The sequence below is a fragment of the Metarhizium album genome, assembly GCF_000804445.1.
Source record: "Metarhizium album ARSEF 1941 chromosome Unknown scaffold_34, whole genome shotgun sequence".
Classification (NCBI taxonomy): domain Eukaryota; kingdom Fungi; phylum Ascomycota; class Sordariomycetes; order Hypocreales; family Clavicipitaceae; genus Metarhizium; species Metarhizium album.
Genome location: NW_024467608.1, coordinates 216,463 through 233,787, shown reverse-complemented (window position 1 = coordinate 233,787; position 17,325 = coordinate 216,463). Strand labels below are relative to the sequence as shown.

At 40.1% G+C, this 17,325-nt stretch overlaps 2 protein-coding genes across 2 annotated transcripts; one reads left to right on the top strand and one right to left on the bottom strand.

Moving 5' to 3' along the window:
* Positions 1-5,576: 5,576 nt before the first annotated feature.
* Positions 5,577-6,743, top strand: MAM_07692 (Membrane attack complex component/perforin (MACPF) domain protein; the record flags this gene model as incomplete). The annotated part of the gene is made up of 2 exons (XM_040826490.1): positions 5,577-5,652; positions 5,710-6,743. The coding sequence occupies 2 exons, from the start codon at positions 5,577-5,579 to the stop codon at positions 6,741-6,743; spliced, it is 1,110 nt and encodes a 369-aa protein (XP_040675570.1).
* An 8,087-nt stretch (positions 6,744-14,830) lies between these two features.
* On the bottom strand, positions 14,831-17,014 carry MAM_07691 (NPL4 family protein; the record flags this gene model as incomplete). Its single annotated transcript, XM_040826489.1, has 4 exons — positions 14,831-15,115; positions 15,207-16,665; positions 16,750-16,874; positions 16,931-17,014. 4 exons carry the CDS (start codon positions 17,012-17,014, stop codon positions 14,831-14,833), a joined length of 1,953 nt encoding a protein of 650 aa, XP_040675569.1.
* Positions 17,015-17,325: the final 311 nt, after the last annotated feature.

Sequence of the window (17,325 nt, the reverse complement as noted above, 5' to 3'; positions counted from 1 at the left end):
CTTTACTACTTATTATAAAGCAAGTAGTTTAGCCTTTATTATAAATATAGTTACTATATTTTAGCATATAGCTTTCTAGATAACTAGACCTCTAAATAATATAATAATATATCTTTATAATAACCTTTATATACTTAAATTATTTATATATAAAGTATTACTTATAACTTCTAGCGCTTTAATTTTCTTTATATTGCTATAATAAAGAGCAACTTTACTTATTAAAGCTAAGTATTAAATAGCTTAGTCTACTGCTTTTTAATACTTAGAGCTTAGGTTTATTAGAAATTATAAAAGCTTAGAAGCAGTATAAGCAATATTTAGTCTAATTATAATTACTATATATAGTAGAGAGCTAACCTTTTCCTAGTAAGCTTTAATTTCTTGCTTAGTTGCCTTACTAATACACTATATAAGCTTTATTATAGAGATTAATATAGCAGAAAAAGTAGCTTTCTATACTTAACTAAACTTTTAACTAATTTTTTCTATATAAGCCTTATAATAAAGGAAAATTTTATAGTATAGTTTGTTCTTAATAATCTAGATGCTTAGAAAGAAGCTTAGTTTGCCTTTCTCTTTTAAATTATATACTTACTTTAAGCACTAAACTATATAATTTACTACTTACTTTACTTCTCTTCTCTTATAAAAAGTAAGTATAGTATTATCTATAAAGAATATTAAATAAATATTCTAAGCTTTATTAAAGAAGATATATAGCTCTTCTTTACTTAAATTAAGCCTAGCTCTCTTAAGAGTTATACTTAGCTCTTTAAACTATAAGCTTAGTAAGTCTCTTAGCTTATATAAAGCTTTAAGTAATTAAATATACTTCCCTAGTACTTTATAACTATTAAAGAGCTTATATATTACTAGTATTATATACTTATTATCAGCCTAAACTAAATATTTATATACTTAATTTCCTTCTAAGTGCTTTTATTATATAGTATAGTAACCTCTATAAATATTGCTTTCTTTTATTAAGCTTTTAATAAGTAGTTTTATATCTTCTTCTAGAACTTAAGTACTTTAACTAGATTAGTTAAGTAAAGCTTCTCTAAATTAAGCTATTACTAGAGCTAAGCTCTATTTTCCTTATTATATATTATATTAATTACTATATATACTATTATAAAGCTCTATATAGCTTTTGTATTTATATTCTACTAATTAAGCAGAATATTCTCTAGTAGCTGCTATAAATATTATATTAAATATATATTAAAATATCTTCTATATAAAGCACTTTAATCTTAGCGCTTTTTTCTAGCTTGCCTTGCGCTATAGTATAAAGCTTCTATGCTTTATAAGCTCTTTATTCTATAGTTCTTAACAGCAAATACCTCTATTAAGACTTAAGCTCTCTACTATATATTTAAGTAAGTAGCTAACTTATTTAGCGCTTAGTAAGCCTCTAGTGCTAATATACTCTGCTCTTATTATATATTAGTTAGCAAGATTACTTAAGTCTTATCTTTAGTCTAAGCTAGTATTTATATCTAAGAAGGTTATAACTTAATGCTTAGTTAAGCTTATAGTATACTAGTTAGCTGCTTAGGCTTACTACTAGTATTATTATCTATATTAAATATATAATTAAGCGTTTAATATAAAGTAGAAAGTTCTATATATATTTCTTACTTTACTATACTTAGTTCTTTATCTTTAGAGATTATCTAAGCTTCTACCTCTAAGGTAGAATATATATTAAGTTCTACTATAGTATTGTCTTCTGTAAAGAAAAGTAAGTAGTTTACTTCTTTATTTCTAGTATATTATTAATTTAAAGAGCTATAAATTAAGCTTTTAATTTTATTATAGAAAGCTTAACTATACTTTCTATATATATATTATAGAAAATAAACTTATTAAATATTATATTTCTTATTATTATAACTTTATTAAAGCAAGAGATTTATATTTAGTATATATTAAAGGCAGAGTATTTAACTAAATACTTAATATAGCCTCTAGAGCTTATTTTATAGTACTATTTATTATAGCCTGCCTTATAATCTCTTTTAAGTAGATATATATAGCAGCTATATATATAGACTTTATTTTAATTAAGTCTTAAGTCTACTATATACTCTCTTATTAGCAATTAAGTATTATTATAAAACTAGGTATTTAGAGTTTACTATAGTAATTTCTAACTAGTAGTTTAGTAAAAGCTTATATTATAAAGATATACTATAGCTTATATACTCTCTAACTATAAGTTTATAGGTAGGCCTATACTTATAAGTATTTTATTTAAGTATAGTATAATTAATTAGCCTGCTCTTTTAATACTACTATTAAATTTATATATATAAAAGAGAGAGTTTTTAAGCTTAATTCCTTATATATATACCTAGCGTTAAAATATAAATTTACCTACTTACTAAATTATAGTACTTTTATTATTTTATATAAACTTATATATTAATAGCTTAAATTACTATATAACTTAGTGCTTATAGTAAAAGAGTATATTAAATACTATTTTCTATGCTTTATTAAGAAGTAGATATACTTATATTATCTTAAAGTATTTATTCTTAAATACTAAAAGCTAATTTATGCTATTATAACTAGGTAAGTAATCTTAAAGGTCTTAATATATATACTAAAATAAATATAGTAATATATACTCTCTAGAGCGCCTAGATATAACTTAGTATATAAGCACTTAAGTATAGATATTATAGTCTTTATGCTTAATTCTCTTTATATATATATTTCTAGTATTTAAGTAGAGCTTCTTAAGCGCAGCTTTACTAAGATAGCTAGCTTATAAATACTATAATTTAAGGGTATTTTCTCTTAGCTTTAAAGAGTTCTTACTAGGCCTCTAGCGCTAAGAGCTTTATATATATATATTTTAAGTGTAACTACTTATAGTAATAATAGTAGAAGAGCTTAAAATTATAGTATTTTCTTAAGAGTTCTTTATATAGTTATTAAGAGGCTTATATTTAAGGAAAATTAAGCTGAACTTTCTAACTAGCTAAGCTAGTACTATACTTCTTTCTAATAGTTTATAGTATAGTATATAATTATAACTATAAAGCTAAGCTTTCTTTCTATATAGAAGATCTACTAAGATAATATTAATATAGAAGTTCTTAATAAAAGCTATATTGCTAAGAGTAAAGTCTACTATTTTAGTACTATTATTACTATATAGAATCTTTCTAAGTATATATATACCTCTTTTAATAATTAAATAGCTTATTACTTCTACCTCTATATATTCTTCTATTATCTCTCTAAATAAGCTTAGCTTAAGTAGATTAATATTATTAATAAAATATATAGCACTATAGTTATTTAATAGTATGCTTAAGAAGAGTAAATATTTAGCTTATCTAAGCGCTATATAGATTCTAAAGTATTGCCTATAAAATTAAGTAATTTAGAGATTTATAATAGTGCTATTAAATCTCTTATTAAAAGAGTATAGTTTCTTATTAAAGCTCTAGTTATTTTATAAGCTTAGTTCTATACCTTCTGCTAATAGCTTTAAGTATAAGTCCTTTTATTTATTACTATTATAGTAGTTCTTTATCTATATAATTTCTTTCTTAGTTAAGTATATATAAAGTTTAAGACTCTAGTCTTCTATAAGTATATAGTATAATTTTCTATATTTTTAAGTGCTTTAAAGATAGAGAAGAGAGAAATTCTTAGGTATATAAAAATACCTCTTCTTCTTTATATTATTTTAAGTATTATTCTAATTATTACTACTATTACCTTAAGTATTATTATTAGTATTATTCTTATTATCTTTATAATTTAAGTATTTACCTAAAGTAGTATAAATACTCTTAGCTTTTAACTTACTATACTTATTCTAAGTAAAGTAGCTATTAAATATATTGCTAAAATCTCTAAGTATATAAGTCTTTAGTATTTTAATACTTTTATTGTTTTTTATTATATTAATTAAAGTTTTAGCCTAGCTAGAATTATAGTAAGATCTAGCTGCTTTAAGGAAATTATAAATAGTAATAATACTCTAGATCTTAGTAATATTTTCTATAGTAGTATAAGTAAAGGCCTTACTTTATTAGAGATACTAATTCTTAGAATTTTAATTTATATATTAAGCATCTTTAAGAACTACTCTATAAGCTCTATAAGCTTCTATATAAATACTTAAATTATTTAAAGCAAGCTATACTTTTAGCGCCTTAACTAGCTGCTTAAGAGTAAATTTAGAATTTATTCTCTCTAGCTTAACTATAGTTACTTAATATATACTTAGTTTAATTAAAATAGCAAACTAAGTATATATATAAATTATACTTTTATCTTTATATAGCTAGTTAGCATATTAGCATACTAATACTTATAGTTCTTTTGTATTTAGTTATATACCTTAGTAACTATATAAGTTAAATTAAAGTAATAATATACTTTATAAAGAACCTTAGCTTTTACTATTATTAAGCGCTTAAGCTTAAGAAAACTATTAAACTTCTACTCTCGTTAATTAAAGTCTATATAGTTCTAAATCTTCTATATTTTATAATAATTATATATTATATTATACTAATTCTTTTAATTTATAGAGAAATAAAGAAGCTTTACTAGCACTATAATAGCGCCTACTAGTATAGTTAGCTTAGTAAATTAGTTTATAGTTAGCTTAGAACAAAATAATAAGTATATAATATATATAAAGAATACTTAATATACAAGTAGAAGTTATAGAAGTTAATTAACACCTTCTAGGCTTATAACTATTATATAATAGCAGTAGCACTAAGCTAGATATTACTTAAATAATAGTTAAAAGCTTTAAATTAATCTACAAAAGAGAGAATTATATATACTCTTTAAATAAGTACGCTTAGCTCTACGCATTAGGTGCGCATTAACTTAATTCCATGCACGTGCGTGTCTATTAGCCCTAGGTGGGTATGCTAGGGCGCGTAGGCATGCCGTTGCCGTGCGACACTTGTCTAGGTCCGACAAGTGACCGGATAGTCCCCGACATAAAACTCAACGCATAGCACTGACAATGCTTTATGCACGTTCTTAGTAGGCTATGTCAGCATACAGAAATTCTAGTACTCGCACTTCTGCGGAGTTAGGATTTAGCCAGCTACATTCAATTGGAGCGTCCCGTGACGGGCAACGGTGTTACATCAGGTGCCGTGCGGCCCTCGGGTGCAGCACCGCATTAGACAGGGTTGTCCAAAGATAAAAGCAAAGTACGTTATGCTGACGAGCAAGCTATACTGGGAAATTCATGCGGTGCTCCCCCACAAAGCTCCGACCATGAGCTGTGGGTGAGGCAACCCAAATGAATAAAAACTTTACCGTGGCTTCGTGTCAGACTGTGGCTGGAAACTAGAAATTTGATTTTATCTTGAGTTACATTTCTAATATTTTAGACAATAATATAGATAACAGTCTAACCGAGACAACTGCCTTTTGGCAAGCTAGACTGCTACTAAGCGCGGACTATAAAGTCTCCCCGTCTCCTTAAGTTCAGTAAGCCTACATGGCAATCAAAAGAAACAACACCTCAGTACCTCTTTTATCTTACCGTCGTGCAATCTCAGAACCTCATCATGTCTGGCGAAGACCAACCTGTTTTCACCAATTCGCAGCTTCTCGGGCAGTCGGTTAATATTCTACCCAGCCTTGGTACGGAATATGTCACTAAACCTTCCTGCGTGCTCTTGATCTTTAATACATAAGTAGGCAACGGGCCGTTTGATGTTGGATCGTTACTCAGCGATACAACCCGCGTCATCTCCATTAGCAAGTCAACAAAGATAGTCCAAGCGAACAACGACAAAAAGATAACGATTCCCAACGACGTCAACTGCACCGTCTTGAATAACAGCTCTTCCAGCGTGCTGGTAGTGGACAGCGGACATACCATCAGCAACTCGTGGTCGGTGAACGCTTCGGCAAGCGGCAGCTATTCAGGAGTCAGTCTAGACGCTTCTGCCTCATACAGCTTTGGCACAAGCTTGAGCCAAAGCAACTACTACGGGTTTTTCGGCTTCGAGTATAGCTCGTTTACTCTCACCTTGCAGAAAGCTACTATCAGGAATAAAAGTAACGTGGACCCCCAGTTGCTAGCAGACGCTGCGACATTACCTGAATGGAAGGCCTGGAATGATGGTACCTACAGACCCGACAAAGACACGTACGACAAGTACATGGAGTTCTTCGACAGTTGGGGAACCCATCTCATTACACACTGTCATTTCGGAGCGCGATTCTCGGCCAAGGTCGAGATTGGCAAGGAAAAGTGTGAGAGCAAGGAAAGCTTCGAGACGAATCTAAAAGCCGAGTTCAGTGGAGTCGCAAGCATCGAGGCGGGAGCGAAGAAAAACAAAGAATATGAATCTTACCGCAACAGTCGAAAAGTCGATGCATATGTCAAGGGCGGCGACCAAGGGCTAGCCGCCGTGTCGGAACGCCGCCCCCAGGATAGTGATGATTATAATGCGTGGGCAAAGAGCATCACGAACGAGACGACCCTAGCCCCGGTGCGGCTTGCGCTTACAAACATGGCCGAGATGTTGCGGAAAGTTGCAAAAACCGACGAGGAACGCAAGGCCGCAAAGAATCTCAGCAACGCGTTTGCGTGGCTCGCCAAGTTCCAGCGCATAGACGGAACTGTGTTCTTCGGCGCCCTTCCCCGCGACACACAAAAGTACGAGATGTACATTACCGCACCACCGGGAATACTATGTGAAATTAGAGAAGCAAAACAACAATAGCAACAAGAAGATGACGTTTACGTCAAAATTCATCAAAAGGATACAAACAAGTGGGTGGCTAATGTGGGTGTTCACCCAGATGTCGGTGAAGACGCACACGCTTTTGGGGTTTGCGACGTGTCGATAACAGCCCCCCAGCAGCAGGTTGACTTCTTCATGAAGTCCTTTTGGAATGATGATGCTTCTATTATTCTCAGCTTTCTGGGTGCTGGGGGTGCCTACTTTCCAGTCTATTTCAAGAGTGCAGGAAAGGCAGTCACATGTCAAATCGAGAACTTATTTGAAAGTGACGTACAGACGCGACCTAACTTGATTGACGAGAAATAAAGCTAGGTAGAGTGAGGAACAAGGTCGTTTGTTGTTGGTCAAGGAGATCTTACGGCTTGCTATATATGGCTGATTGAGAGGGTGCCTTTAGGAAGGAAGGGGGTATTCTGTGGTTAACAACGATATGTTACTGCTAGCCGCCTGCTGATGCACGGCATTTATAGTTACTGCCATCTTTTGCGCCGGATAGTGTGGTGGAGTTGTGGATGGAAGGAGACGATGGTCGTTGTATGGAGTTCTCCACGGGAGTTTAAGCTCGGCCGACCGTTAGCGGGCTTCTGTCGTCATACACCTGGGCAATTACTTGTTTAACTCGTCTACTTGGCCCTGGTCTCTATCAATTTCTAAAGTGGTTCGCATCGAGCAATGGCAGCGTCTGGTGTTGGGTCTCAGACGACAGAGGCCCTTGGTTCAATCTAGAGTGAAGGATACCCAGACGAGTCCGGTTCAACATAAAGAACAGGGTTGGGGCCGCGTATAGAAGGTCGGCCGTGGCGATGTTCTTATCCCAAAAGAACTACTCATTTTGCGGTTAACCCTGAATTGCAGAATAATTTGTCCAACCACGTCGTTTTCCGCCGGTCACGGTCTATGTCAAGACGAAGTCGCTCCTTCAAGGCCACAGCTATATCGTTGGGCAGCAGTTATTACAACGAGTATTTCAACAAGTATTGAGTTTCTGCAGGCTTCCACTCTCTATGTAGGAAATCAAGAGATTTTGTTAAGCTAAGCTACCTGCAATGACCGTGCTGTGCGACCGCATATTCCGGAGTCAACCCTAGGACCTCCCAATGGAACATGGTACCTCGAAACGCGGCGCTTTCAACCTCCTGCTTAGGTCCTGTTGGATACAAGCCACGGAGCTTGCCCCGGAAAGGAACATAACCAAATCATTTTTTCCCTTGGCAGGGGAGACATGAACCATCAACCCACAAAACCTGTAGGCAAACTATTAGAACAAGGCTATGTATGCAGCGCGGACTCGGCACCCGAGAGCGTCGCTCTTACCTTGCCTGACCTCCAGTCAGTTGAAACACGAGTCGAAGACGTCCGGGGAACCCGCCGGTATAATTCCGAGGCGTTGAGACATAAATGGGGAACTCAGTCCAAGCTAAGTGAGGAGTCATGCTAGTCTGATTCACACACAATTTAGGGAAACATTTAGTCACTTTTAATGTATCTGCTGGATATCCGACCTTGTCACTTTGGCAAAAGCCAAGCTCAAGGATGGAAAACAGTATAAAATAGATAGACAGCCACATTTTTATAATAATAACATCAAGGTAGACGGATAAGCGGATTAATGTTTCTGACTTGATATTGCACGATAGACCATGACTCACCACACTGAAGACATGTGGGAGCTTTGACGGCTATATAGTATTGTGACCATGGCAATGCTGCATATCATCGACAATCTTGCTAACCAATAGCAGTCTTGGTGCCGACTGGCCATGAGTAAACAGCGTGAGCGACGCGATTGGGTTGGTGGTTTTGCATAGGCGAGCGACCTACGCAGTACTGCCGTTATCACGCAAAGGAGCCATTGGTGAGGGGGGTGAGAACTGCAGCTCTCCTTCGTCACCACCTTGGATATAACATATCATATTTGGCGTATGTGCCGCACGCAGAGGAGCCTGTCATCCCGCACTCCTCGCCTTTTAACTAAGGGGCCAAGGAAGGGCTTGGCGGCGAATGCCTAATCCGTGGCTATCAGTGCAGGATACTTACTTCAGGGAATCTTCTTAATAAGAAGATATACGGGTTAGAAAGATAATTATAACGACTGTCTATACGCTCGTGTACGCCCAAGGTATCAAGTAGTTTCTTAGGCGGTGGACCACGTCAATCAAGATGCTAAAATATCTTGATAGTAGAGGACGCACCACACTCGCACGACAATGCAGGAGACGCACTGGCGTGACAATGCAGGAGACGCGCTGGCGTGACAATACAGAAGATGTAGTGGCGTGACAATGCAGGAGACGCACTGGCGTGATCATATGATGGGTAAATTGCTTATGCCTTGAGGAACGAAAGGCTCTTTCTTCCGCTCCCTGACAAGATATTCTGCGCCACTCTGCAGGTTAGAAATCATTTACCATAGTGATAGAACTCTATACTGCTGGGGAAAGCGCATATATTGCGTTAAAATTGCCAACTCGCCTTACTTAGTTTTAATCCTTATCCTAGTCTGTGAAGTATTAGCCCTAGGCCTTTGTCGCATGTATATTATTTACTCTTCTTGACTAGAGTGTGTAATAAGTCTATTACTTAGTCCGCGTCTTTATTCTGTATCTTATTTCCTATGAGTTAGGTAGTGCTAGGCATCTGCATCTCTTTGTCCTTGCGTATCCCTTCCTTCCCTTCTTCCCTTCTTCCCTTCCAGCTGCAATGTGATGCGGTTTGCAGGAATGGCCGCATCAGCGTAGGTTGTGTTGGTTCACTACTCGATTATGTTGTTTCATAGCAACATGCTTGATCACGGCCAGTATGCCATGGCCGCAAGTATTCATTTGAATGTATCGGGGACACGACGCTGAGAAAGCTAAAGCATTGGCGGAAAAACATAAAGAGGAGTTGGAAAGAAATCAGGTATGGATGATTACATCGACAAGACAAGCAGAGGCACGGGCAGAAAAGGCAGAAGCAGACCTGGCATTAGCAATTGAGAGCGAGAAAGAGGTCAGACGGCAGCTTGACGCGGCAGCTCCCGTGCGCCATGCGATTGAACCAGCTATCTCGCTCAAGCGACAAAAGAAGGGGCCTTTCGGTCCTGACGAGCGACTACAATATTTAACGCATAATCTCGACCGAGTGGTTGACAACTGGGGATCTGAAGAAGTGAGATGTGCTCGTTTCACGTTGAGTACCGTCTCAGTTCAATTCAATTCAAGGCAAATAGGGAGGGTTAATGGGTTTGTCAGGCCATACATCTTCTGAAACGAAGCACAAGTCGCCCGTTGTCTCCCGAAGACGACCACCACTATCGCCTCAAGCATGAGTTCTGGCAGACAATAACAAGGCGCCCGATCATTTTTGGTGCGCAGCCGTACCCTGACTTGTACATGTTTGCTTCTAACATGAGAACAGGCCAATTTGCGTGGGCCGCTGAGCTTGATTTGCTACATTCTCTCTTCAGCTTTCCTTCTAGCTCGAGCTATGATGGGGAGAGGCTTGCCAATGCATTGTCGCTTGTCCCGTCTTTGCTCTCCGCTATTTTGCTACTAGTAGCACGGAGGAGGTTACAGCCCAAATGCCTAGCTCCTAGAGACCAATGAGTGGTCAGTCGGTCACGGATATATATTTATCCGTCATCCTCATATCTTCTCGGAAATTCAGGATTCACCTCTTACTTCTCCAAGCCTCATGGCGACGAGTACCCTCACGCAACTTTCGGAACACCGAGAAGGATGCTCCCTCATCTCAGGCCACGGTTTCGCCCCTTTCATTCACTGCCATTGCAGTACAATCGAACTTTCCAAATTCGAAGAGCATTCCATGATGCGAAGGCGGAACTCATTACGTTTGATGCCAAGGGATCTCTCAAAACACAAAAACTTGACATTTTCATCGGCGAACCCCATCAGGCCTTTATTATATTCCATAAAGAATTTGGCCTTGCTATGAAATCAGCCATCACTAAGCAGACAGGAATATGCCTTACTTCTGATCCCGAAAAGCTTCCTTTAATGTTCTTCCATGAGACCCTGCATTTTGCGCATGGTGTGTAATCCCATTTTACGTTAATGACCACGCTAATTCAGTCTCCTTCAAGCCATGGCACCATATCCACGTATTGTTATTGAGCGAGACCTTCCACGACAGAACGCAACCAACATGAGCCCCGCAACTCTCTGGCTATGGGGAGCGTCACATTCTATTACCTTGGATAACACGACCGATCGTGAGTCTGTTTTGTGTTCGAAATAATATAACCAAGTACTTATTCCAAGTAGATTATTTTGAGGAATCTTCACGGGAGAGCCATGAAAGATTACGAGGGGTAGCTGAACTCTTGCGAGATAGATGATGCATGGGCTAGGCCCTGCTTTTTGCATGATCCTAGCATCAGAACAAACCTGGTGGCTGCCTGTACTATAGTTGACCAAATGTCAACAAATGTCAACACTGTTTCAAAAGTAAAAAAGATCTTTCACTTGCACTGAAATACATTTAGACCGAAGGGAACGATGTGCCACTATACTGAGGTTGTCGACCGGCCATCCAAGCTAGCACTCAACTGCATCCTTGCTGTATTCGCTGATCTCCCTGCTTCTGTCTTCTAGCGGTTTAGCCACGCTAGCGTAGTAGTTCCCTAGGTCCACTGATGTCCACTGGCTTGTTGCGACGAGAACATGAGCATTAGTAAGTCCTTGATTGAGTTCTGTGTCATTTTTGCCCATTGGTTTCTTCTGTAACTGGTAGCCATTTATCTTTAGAAACATGTCTGCGGCAAAAAGAGCAGTTCGTTTGTTGCCATCCTGGTATGGGTGATTAAGTATCACTCTTTCTGCAAGAACCCCAGCCAGTTGAAATAAATCAGTTTGTCCGTAGCATTTGTGGTTCAGTGGTGAGTCGATAGCAGACTCTAGCATGATCGGCTGAGTCGGCGACGATGTAGCAATGTGTTGCACATACAGCCTCTTGACTTGATAAGCTGTGAGGAAACGGTAGCAGATATTCGTGACCATATTGCACGGACAAAACCACACAAAAATTCGACTTACTACCTGATAAAGCCGATAGCTTAAATGGGAGCCATTTGCCCTTTTTATAGACAGCGAGAAGAAGTAATCTAACTCAGCGTCGGTTTACACCTCTCCACACCTACCTGTCTTCATTGGCAAAGAAGGAGCGTAACATGAGACAGGGTTATGCAGTTGGTTGACACCCGCATGATGTGCGCTTTGTCAACGGAGTCTGGCGAATCTTGTTGCTTTTAACGAGGCAATATCTTCAGTCAGGCGCGGCAGTGATAAGAGCCAATTGGGGCAGTCACTAGCAAACCTATCCCTCCGAATTAGTCAGTAATCACAGTCGAGGCCAGCATAGCATCAAGCGGAGGTTAGGCATAGTAGATGAGCGAGACGAGAACTCGGCTATACTTTCCCCCTTGCGATCGGGGCGACTGTGCACATTTCTCTCATACGACGCAATTTGATGAAGTCTCTGTCGGGGGTGAGGATTTTGTCAGATATCAGGACTTCAAAATGGAGCAAGTCGTTGCTTTTTGCAATGCCGCGATGTGGTATTGCAGGTATCAGAAACGACTCCTTGTTACCGCTTCGCCGATCCGGCGAAGCTGATCACAAGATAGATACCGCGTTCATTACCATCTTTCATTTGTTCTTCAGATACGGAGTAATTCTCATTCAATACGATTGGCGCCTACGGCGCCATTATACTCGATCCTTTTGTGACCCTCAATTGTCTGACAGATTTGCTCCTGAGGTGCACGCGGTTAAATACCGTTTATAATTGGCCTACATATCCGTCAGGCTTGAACCATGGGCGAGCCCGCTGCTGCCTAGTCGCACGATGACACATAAAACACACCGCCCGCTCACATGGGGTCAGCGCATATAACTTCAAGTAAACGCCAGTGAGAAGCTGCAGCCACGTCTTCCAAATGGACAGCCGATTTAAATTTAGTGCGTGGAGCATTATGTATTAAGATGGTCTTAACTTAGCCTACTGCTAGAGGTATTATTAGCTACTATACTATAGGTTTAGTATTTTCTTACTTTAATAGACTTAATAACTCTTTAACTTTACTATTATTATAATAGTAGGCTAGCAGCTAGCTAGTATTACTATAATTCTACTCTTAGTATTTTATTAAGTAGTCTTACCTTTTATTCTTTAGCTAGTTTAGCTATTAATTAGTAGTAAGTTATTTAGCTTATATTAATAAACTACTAAGTCAGCCTTACAGCTAGCCTAAAGTAGGCTAGAGCTTGCCTAACCTCTCTATTATTTTACAGCTAGTCTAAGAGTTTTATATCTATATAGAGTAGGTATAATAGTATAATATAGTATACATTCTTATTCTTAGTTCTATACTAGCATAGAGGCGACTTTACGCTGGGTACCTGTCTAGTGTAGAGAAACTTGTTTAACTCTATCTTTCCTGTTCTAGTAAATACTATATATTTTCTATTATTAATATGCAATTAATTCTATATACTTTCTTATATTCCTAAAAGCTAAGACAGAGATATAATATTATAGACTACTTCTAGTATTATCTAAGAAATTCTTAGAAATAGCTTAAACTTCTAGTTTGCCTAAGTAAAAGTTAAACTAGATATTAACTAAGTTAACTTTAGTGTAAGCAGTAATTTATATAGAATAAAATTTGTAACAACTTATTGCCTAGAAATAAAGATAAAAAGAGAGATACCTTACTATTTCTAGTTCTACTAAATTCTCTTATAATACTACTTTATTTTTAAGTTAAAGTAGTAAACTTTATTAAGTAGCTTCTCTTAATACTTCTATATTATAGCTTTAGTAGTATTTTTATTAAACTAATATATACTTAGGCAGCTAAAGCAAAAAGAAGATTTTAGATCTTAGAGCATAATAATAAAGTAAGTAAAGGCAGCTTTAGTAGCAGTATATGTAAATAAGAAAAAGAGGGGGCAAAGAACTAAATAGCATAGACGGCAAATTGCACAAGGACAAATAAAAGGAGGAGAGAGACTATTTTATCTAGTCAGTCTGTCACTTAAATTCAATCAGGCCAATGGGGCAATAGGGCCCTACAGTACACGTAGGCATTCTCAGGTGGGATATCACGGGCTGACCAACACGGCACATTAACGCCAGGGCGGACTTAACATGGACCTGCGACAGGACCAATGTAGAAAAAGACTTGTCGATAAAACCAAGGGGGGAGGAAGGGGGAGGCGCCTAACGCCGCCGCCCCTCAGAGCCAGAGCCTGGCTGAGGATTTCATGCGAGTGCTAGGGTCGAAAACAGGCAACATGAAGCATGAGGGTGTGTATTACAACGGCAGCGTGCGGTCTCGTCCATTGCCCGGCGCTTCAGTATCAGAGGGTGGCAGGATGGAGGGGACGGGAAAAGCGGGTCTAGGCAGGCGTTTCGGGTAAAGGTCGGGCGAGTTCACATTCCGGACGCAGTATCCCGTCCGATCTTCTAGGAGAATCTGGCGAGCGCTAGATTAGTAGTTAGGTTGGTGACGACTAGCGAATACCTAGTGTTGTATGTTTTTTGCCGTACTTTTTAATTCTTATTTTCAATTTTAATTGTTTGTAATTTGCACTTCCTCTGCCTGTCTTTGCTGTAAAGCTGGTGATTGTGCGTGGAAAATTCAGACATTCTCGTCATGTTGGAGCCAAGGAGCTTGTGCTATGTCATTGTGTCGCACGGAGCAGGAACTTGTGCTCTGTACGGAGTGTGCACGAGCAAGCCGGCATTGGCAGGTGGACTACCCTATAGAAGCCGTTTCTGGCGTCCCATTCGTCACCAAAGCACGTCTCAGATCCTCGATCCTCACAAGGAGTGTACAACATTCTCTAGGTGTGGGTGCGACAGCAACGTGGGTGCTTTTGATAGCCGTCATCGTGTCACTGTCGACATGACTTCAGGAAACTCTTGATACTCGAGGAAATTACGTTCAAAAACTCGTGACGCATGTACTTGACTACTACCTACGTAATCCACTGACAACCCTCTCTCCCAGCCAGAGAACTTGGTAGCCCTATACATCATCAACCCGATCCGAAACAACATCACTGACCCTCTCGGTTCGGCGTCCGTTTTTCGTTCAGCCTGAAGGCAGCAAATCGTTTAGTAAGTGGCTCACCCGAGTCATGCGCACGATGACGCGCAGAGAAATCATATGCAGAGGAGTCTGCCGAGGTGGTGTCATGGCCATCTCGCCGACGTTTGGGGAGTCGCTCACCAGTCGATTGCAGGATGGCCTGGAGGGTTTGCCAGCCTTCTGTTGAGCCGAGTTGGAAATAATCAGCTAGATCATGTTGACTCGCTACTCGACACAGCAGTGCTTCCTCATCCTGGAAATGGAGCAAGGAGCGTCAGTGAACTTGCGCGTACGGCGGCAAATTTAGGACTTGTTGCAAAAGAAAAAAAGGGGGCAAAACCAACCTTGGATAAAATGCCCATTTGGTGGAGGAAGCAAAGCAGGTGAAAGTTGGAAACCTCTTGCCCGTTGTTGCTCGACTTTTGAGCTGAAGAAGACTTGAGAGCCCTGGCAAGTGCGGAATGTTCTTGAGACTGCCCAATGTACTCGCGGTTTTCAATGGGGAATCCCAGCTGGGTGAAGGTTGGCTTGGGCTCCGCGGGGAAGCCGTGGGTAAGAGTGACAAAGAGGTACTCGACAGGAAATGAGGGTTTGGCGTTCTCTTGGACATTGGCGCCATATTCGTTGACCCTGCGATAAAACACCTCGGGAATGTACCGTGTGCGGCTGACGGAGCCGTCGTCTTCCTCTTCATCCCGAACCAGCATGACTGTCGGGTCGGCGGACGGTTCCACAATGTCGGCTCGCACCATCTCAACCGCCTCATTCGACATCTGGTATGAAGAGATGCCAATTTCACCTTGTTCATTTCCCGTGACAATGCAAGTCACAAAGTTGGAGCCATATATGCCAGTGTCGCTCCATTTTGAAGCTTTGGGGTGCTGTGCTTGCAATCTCGACGAGAAGCAAATTTCCAACGAGGACAAAAAGTATGAATCGGCGTGGCGCTTGCAGACTACAGAGCCGTCACCACGGCCCGCGTCCAGCAAATCTGTCCAAATGACACCGACAGGTTCCAGTCCACATAGCCGGGCTATGTGCTCGACATCTTTCCGATTCCCCCAGGCGTTTAGCGTTATGCCATCGAGCTCGTCTACCTGGGGCGGTTCATAGATGGCCTCTACAACAGCCTTGACACCCAGCGGAACTTCTGTGTATTCTGTGTACCGGCCGTAAAGGAAACCGAGCCTCTGGGACCCGGTCTTGCGCCATGCGTCAATAAAGGAATCCACGATGGACGGTGATGCGAACTCGACATGGTCGACCATCCGAAACTGCTGCGGATTCAAGGTAATGGCACTTGGTTGGCACTTTGTGCACACGCCTTCTGGCCACGGAGCATGGCCGGTAGGACAATCCCGTCTCACTCGGTAAAACGGTTCCACAAGCGGGGGGATATAAGAGCTGCCGAGTTCCGGCTTATTTGTTGACGAATTGATCTTTCTGAGGTGTGAGTGGAAGGACTGATATTTAATCTTCTTCTCGGCAAGGTATCCAGGATCAAACGGATCCAGAGGTTGACAATAGTCGCACATGCCTTTAGGTCCGTGTCGGCACATCTTGTCACGGCCTCTGGTGATCTTGCCATCCAACTTGTCCAGCCGGTCGTCTAGTGCAGACTGCTTGACCACTTCCCAGGGCTTGGATGTTCTCTCTACTCGGGGATTGATTGGCATATCCTCTGTCGGCAGGACGGGCTTGCCGTTGAGTCTCCCGGACGTCGTCTTGATCGATTCGTCGCCATTGGTAGTACCGTTGGTTGTGTTTGCATGTTTGTAGTTGATGAAAATCAGATCGCCGTGCCTAGGTAAAGAGTTAGATCCCCCGTTACAATCCCGCCCAGCGCGGTCTGTCGAGCTTCTGGACGTCGAGCATCAGTAGGCTTACTTTAGTCCGATTTGTCCGACCTTGAACTTGGCTATCTCGAACAGGACCTTGGCGTCGCCTCCATTTGGCGCATTCGATAATGTGATGGTCTTGGGGTCAACGGTCTTCGGAACGTGTGGCAGCAGCTATAATCACCACATTAGCAACTTGAAACAACAGACGAAGAGACCATAGTAACGACCTGGTCTCCTAGTTCACCAAACGTCGTGGCATTCTCCACCGTCAACCGTATCATGCCATCCGGCCCTCGTAGTCGCAGCAGCATGATGAGCTACTTGCGGGTCTTGATTCCGCTGCTGTCAACCTCCCCAAACACTCAGCAGGCGAAGTGATGGGTGGGGCTCGTGCTCGAGTAAAGTGAGCCCATGCACAGCTAACAAAGGTGACAGGACAAGCGGATCGAAAGAGATGATAGTACCCCAGCTTCAGAATATAAATAGCAGACGGTAATCAAGAGAAACAACGACGTTGGTCGCGTATGTATGTGATTTGACGTCGAGAAAAATATCATGGATAGCGGCGTGGAAGCTCATCGACGTCGATGACTGAAGTGGAGCCCAGCTCTGCGGACATCTG